This window comes from Podarcis gaigeae, assembly GCF_964106915.1.
Source record: "Podarcis gaigeae genome assembly, chromosome: 8".
NCBI classification, from domain to species: Eukaryota; Metazoa; Chordata; class Lepidosauria; order Squamata; family Lacertidae; genus Podarcis; species Podarcis gaigeae.
In genome coordinates this window covers 25,805,328-25,810,902 of record NC_139684.1, presented here as the reverse complement: position 1 = coordinate 25,810,902, position 5,575 = coordinate 25,805,328, and the positions used below count along the sequence as shown (strand labels likewise).

General features: G+C 48.0%; 1 protein-coding gene across 1 annotated transcript; it reads right to left on the bottom strand.

Moving 5' to 3' along the window:
* Window positions 1–144: 144 nt before the first annotated feature.
* Window positions 145–5,163, bottom strand: UTS2 (urotensin 2). The gene is made up of 4 exons (XM_083752905.1): window positions 5,037–5,163; window positions 2,357–2,479; window positions 1,478–1,524; window positions 145–1,332 (listed from the first exon to the last, which is right to left on the bottom strand). Exons 1-4 carry the CDS (start codon window positions 5,134–5,136, stop codon window positions 1,216–1,218), a joined length of 387 nt encoding a protein of 128 aa, XP_083609031.1. The 5' UTR covers window positions 5,137–5,163; the 3' UTR covers window positions 145–1,215.
* Window positions 5,164–5,575: the final 412 nt, after the last annotated feature.

The window sequence follows — 5,575 nt, the reverse complement described above, 5'->3', positions numbered from 1 at the left end:
CTTCCTGAGTGTCATTTTGCAATTTAAAATGCAGCCCCAGCACCTTCTTCTTTCTTCACCACCACCACCAACAACAACAACAACCACAACAAGGTGCCTTTCTGCTGTTGGACCTTCCTATCATTGGGGAAGTGAAGGGGAGCCTTGTCAGAAGAAGAAGAAAAGTTTAATTAGTTTCAGTCTTTACACATTTTGAGTGAAAAATGCAGGAGGGGGGATTGCAGAACCTGCTTCAGAATAAGTAAAGACTAAAATTGGCAGCGGCAACAGGATAACTCATAATTTCATCCAAGTTGATGGCTACACCTTAATTGTTTTGATTCTAAGAAGGACCTTGCATTCGCTCGCTGCTCCGTCTGAGGCCAGCGCTTGTTTACTCTTTGAGAGACACTGCAAATCTTCCCAAAGTATGTCAAAGCCATAGAGAGGAAGTGCTCCCTTCAGCGGAGCTGGTTCTTCTTAAATCACATCAACGTTCCGTGCATTTTATCTGATTGCAGCATGATGCTCCCGCCAGAGAGGCAGAGATTTATGACGGGCATCTTCCAAAGAGCTGCTGCCCATTCATCATTGCCAGCTCCACTCTTCATCTGAGGTCGAGGGACAGGCTGTCATGTCTGTGCCTAAAAATGAGAGCGGAGGTTGCAGGGGGTAGAGAGCCTTTTTAAAAAAGTTAATTGGGTTTGATTGTCATAAAGTCAGTCTAGGGACACCCAGTCCAATGCCAGCAGAGTCAGTGACATAGCTGAAGTCTGCCATTTCCACTGCTTTGCTTAATTGGGACAGAAATGTCTGGCCTTCCTTTCCCAGTGCTCCCCCCCCCCCATAGAGAAACTACTAAGTGTTTTTCCTGACTCCTTTCCGCTGACCTCGCAGAGCATAACACACAAAGAAAGATTCAAAGCCTATCCACGCGGTGGCCTTGCTCCCTGCTGAAATGCAAACAGGAACCACCGAAGGAAGAAAACAATTCTTTGCTTACAAGATCTTAGCAAACCAGATAGGATTTATTCCTCTCGCAAACAGCAAGGATCATAGAGGTTGTGGTCTGGAGTGTGATTTGTTTTTGCCAGCTTCACAATTCTTTATTTTAATCTTTTAAATATGGACAAATCTATATGCAGGGTTCTAGGATTCTTCTTGATGACATAAATAAAGGAGCTTGAATGGGGGGGGGGGGTGTCCAGTTGGCCATCAGCTGCTTCCAGCCATCAGTTACACACAGTATTTCCAGAAACATTCGGAGAGGTTGCCACGCTTCTTGTACTGCTTCCTGTCTGTGGCTACCAAGCGGCTCAGCAGCGTGTTCTGGGGGAGGTTTCCGAAGAGTACCTGAGAAAAGCAGATGTTACATGTTGAGTCATGTAAGGAAGGTTGACCGGGAGTCCCTGGCCGCACACTGAGAACCCAGCAGAGTCACAGCACCCATAACAAGGAGAAAAGCTTTCAAATGGCCTTGGGGCTGGGGGCTTCTCACCTCTTTGACATTTTCCCTCGATGGCATAAAGCCTCTGGGGTGGAGACCTGGAACAAAAAAAGAAGATACATCCAAGCATTGCTTTCTCCTCTGGAAAGGTCATGGTCTATTTTCCAGCCTTGGTTTGGTCCCCTTCCCCAGCTTCCCTTGGTGGGAGCTTTTGGACGTTGCTTCCTAGGACAGGAGTGGACAGAGAGAGTCAAAGAGGGCAGTGTGCCCATGCTCTCAGCTCATGGTTGGTGCTGGTCAAACCGGTTTGCCAGCTCTTAATCCTAGAGGGGAAGAAAAAGAGCCTCTGCTGTACATTTCTTCTCTGGATGGGAGTTTTCCAAATTAAAAGTAATGAAACCCAGCCTTGCAGAATACCAGGCATTTCTCTATTATGCCCTTCCCCAGCAGCTCGCTTATCAGGACTCTCTTATCTCACCTTTTCTACCCCCCAAGGTGACTTTCTTCCCACTTGATCCTAACAACAACCCTGTGAAGAGGAGATTAGACTGAGAGGCAGGAACTGGTCTAAGTTCAGAGTTTGTGGCCAAGCAGAGATTCAAAGCCTGGTCTCCCGATTCTTGGTTTAGCCCCCTAACCATTACACCAGGGGTCTTCCACCCTTTCAAATCCACCTGCTGCAGTTGCACCCAGACTTGAATCAAACCATAGGTCCTGACCCATCAGTCAGAAGACCCCTGGCTCTGTTTTGAATGCTCCCTGGTTGGCTAGGTTGCATGGAGTGCGAAAGAAGGTGAAGAGGTAGTCCCTTGGAGCAGGATCCACTGGGAAGCAGGAGCAGCAGCAGTTTGGTTGTCTGTGTTGCAAGTGCTGCAGAATGCCCCGTCTGGCTTGCTCCTCCAGAGGCAAAAGGGGGTGTCTCTGTCTTACCTGCTTTCCTCAGAGTGTCTTCCATCTGTGCTCCCACTAATCCCTGTGGGGTCTGCATGAGGGAGGACCCTCTGTTCCTGCTGCTCAGGGCCTCCAGAGTTATCCTGGCATCTTCATCAGTGGCTGTAAGGAGAGAAGGACACGAGAGGGAGGCATCGCACAGCCTGAGGGGGACTCTATGCCTAGTCATGGGCCAACTGAGGCACAGTGGGTGGTTGGGTTGGTGGGATGCAATTGACACTCGTGTGGTAGCAGATTCCTCCCAAAGGGGCTCTGCACAACCCACCCACCTTCTCTCTTTCCCTGCAAAAGAGAGTTTCCCCTGCCCGGTAGCTTTTCCCCTGCGTTATTCTGTCACCTTTAAGAGTGTAAGATCAGACCAAAATCCTCCAGTGTCTATTGGGCAGCTTGCCCCCTGCTCACCCTCTGCTCTTCAGAGGGCCCCTGGATCTAGGGCCTACTATGGGGTGGGAGCCAGGAGGGCCCCTTGGCCCAGGGCCTCAAGGGCCCCCTCAGATTTAGATGCCAATTTTTGGACATTGGATAAACTTGCTTTGATGCACATCTAACAAAAACCTCTCTCTAACACACACACACACACACAGAGAGAGAGAGAGAGAGAGAGAGAGAGAGAGAGAGAGAGAGAGATTATTACTGCAAATTTAAGCAAAGAAGATACATGGTTTAGTAAAATGATATTTGTTGTTGTTGACTGATACCTATTAACATTTGGGGGAATTCCAGATTCTGATGGGGTCTGCCTGCCTGCACTGAAAAGGGTGTGTGAACTGAGGCTCACAGGCTTGTGGCTCTGGGTTTGTGGGCTTCTGTAGCTTGTTGTTATTCCTGTTGTTTCTGTATGTGTTTTTTTAATATATTTCTCACTTTTTATAAACCTCTGTCAGCCTCTTTCAAGACGCCTCTTGTTTGAATCTTGATTTTAAAGCTCCTCTGCATTAGTGCTGAAAAAGTCTCTGTTCTTATTATTTTCTCCCACTCTGTCTGCTTCTGATATGAATTGTGACTTTTTGTAAGAAAGCACATTATGTGCACAGAAGGAAGGTGCACAGACAGGTAATGGCAGTATGTGCTTTGCACACAAATTATAATCGCATTCCCCTGGGCAGTAATATTCACAATATTTTTAAAATGCCATTTGCACAGCAATTTGCAGCACAATCCTAAACATATCTACTCAGAAGTAAGTTTTATTGAATTCAGTGGGGCTTACTCCCTGGTAAGTGGGCTTAGAATTGCTGCCAAAATATTTGAGAATCGGGCATTTCCAATGCCAATTTCTCCCATCCAGTCTGTGCATTTAGTACTCAGGCAGATCATTTTTATTTACTGCTGTGAGTCTGAAGCAATAAAAGGAAGCAGCTTTTGGTTGTTGAATGCCCTATTTTGTTTTTCTGTGCGGGCTCGCCATTTTTAATTTTCATTATGGGTAGGGATGTCAAAAGCCGGGCCTCTGAGCAGCTCAGCCTGCCCCCGGACATGCCTTTTTAAAAAGGCCATCTAAGCTGCTTGTGGCAGGGAGTTCCATAAGTGAATTAGGCTTCCTTGGGTCAGACCTGTCCTGCTGCAAATGAAGAACTGTGGCTCAAAACCTCACCCTAGCCAGAAAGGATCATGTCAGGGTCTGGTGTTCCTCTGCAGCCACAGTCCCGCCCCCGCCCCCCCCCCCGTTTCTTTCCACAGGGCTCCAGCAGCGTCAACCACCCACCTCATCCTTTGACAAGGAGCAGATCTCGGTAACCTACAAAGGCTGCTACAATGGCCATTCCCAGGGATGAGTGGCTTTCATGGGCATTCATTTTCTTCTGTCATTATTAAACGTCAGGAGAAAAAGCTTCTCAATGGATGGATTGATGATCTTTCAAAGATCCTCCTATTTGGCAGTGCCAAGTGCAGGAGCCATTCCCAGTGGTTGGGGGGGTTAGAATAGATGACCCGCAAGATCCCTTCCAACTCTGCAATTTTACAATTCTATGATTCTGTATCCTGATAGGTTCCTGGGAAAGGGCTTGCCAGTTTCCTGATGTGCCTGTTGATCATCCCTTGAGGGTCCATTTAGGGCACCAGGGGCTCCCTTAAGCCGACACCCAGCTTCTAATCCTCAAGCAATCGGCACACCTGTGTGAACTGGGATGTTTATCCATTTATTTATATTAGGAAATTTATATGCTTTGCCCAAAGGCTCTCAGGGCGGTTCCTGTCATAATAATAAATGATGCAATAACCACCCAACACAAGAACTTAAAACAATTGTATCAACCCAAATCCTATTTAAAGCAGCAATGTCGACCCATTCATAAATTTCTTGGCCGTTCCTCTCACTGGGAACATGAGAAGCTGCCTTATGCTGTATCAGACTGTTGGACCGTCTAACTTAGTGTTGTCCACACTGGCTGGCAGCAGCTCTCCAAGGTCTCAGGCCAGCGGGGATTGAACCAGGGACCTTCTGCATACAAGGCAGATGCTTTGCCACTGAGCTATGAGGGCAAACTCCTGTTGGAAGAGTCTTACCTGTTCCCTAAAAGAAGTGGTGTAACTGGATGCCTCGCATTGGGGGAGATAGTTCCCCAAATCTCTCTCCCTTGGCTTTTTTGGTTCTCCTGAACCTATTCTTCCACCACAAACCAATGTTACTGAGTGAATGGAAAGGGAGAGGACTTACCTGGGAGCCAGTAGGACCCTTCGCTGGCCACGGGGATTGCCCAGAGTGGGCCAGAGAGACTGGCAAGGGAGAGGCAGATCCAGCCCAGCTTGTCCATCATGCCTCTCCAAAACGTCAGCGCTGAGATTCCCACCTGGCCGATGCGTCTTCTCCTGCTGTTGCCCCCATCATGTGCTTTTATGCCACAGGTCCACCCGTGATGGCGAGTGACCTCATGACTCCACCCAGCACGGATTCTCCAATGGCTGCCTCGTCCGTGGATGTGGAAACGCAAGCACACTTTTCGCATTGATGTCATCTTTCAGAGTAGCGGTTCTCAGACAATAAATTTACTGTCTCGTTGGCCCGGTGGACAAAGCGAACATGATCTCCGACGAGGGGTGGGGTGGGGAAAGAGCAGGGGGAAAAGTTTATAAATCGGGCATAAAATAAAAGAGAGCACCTTCCAGCGATAAATCATAAGCTTAATGAAAGAGCTGGACGTCATTTGAAATGGGCAGAGTATTGAAATGGCTGATTTATGAACCTGGGCAGGCCTG

Bases quoted from the DNA above. Each gene is read 5' to 3' on its own strand.
- UTS2 (XM_083752905.1), bottom strand. From the start codon at position 5,136: ATGATGGACAAGCTGGGCTGGATCTGCCTCTCCCTTGCCAGTCTCTCT. The intron at 1,525-2,356 runs GTAAGACAGAGA...TTTTTGTTCCAG, and splicing joins AGACACTCTGAGGAAAGCAG to GTCTCCACCCCAGAGGCTTT. The intron at 1,333-1,477 runs GTGAGAAGCCCC...TGCTTTTCTCAG, and splicing joins CGAGGGAAAATGTCAAAGAG to GTACTCTTCGGAAACCTCCC.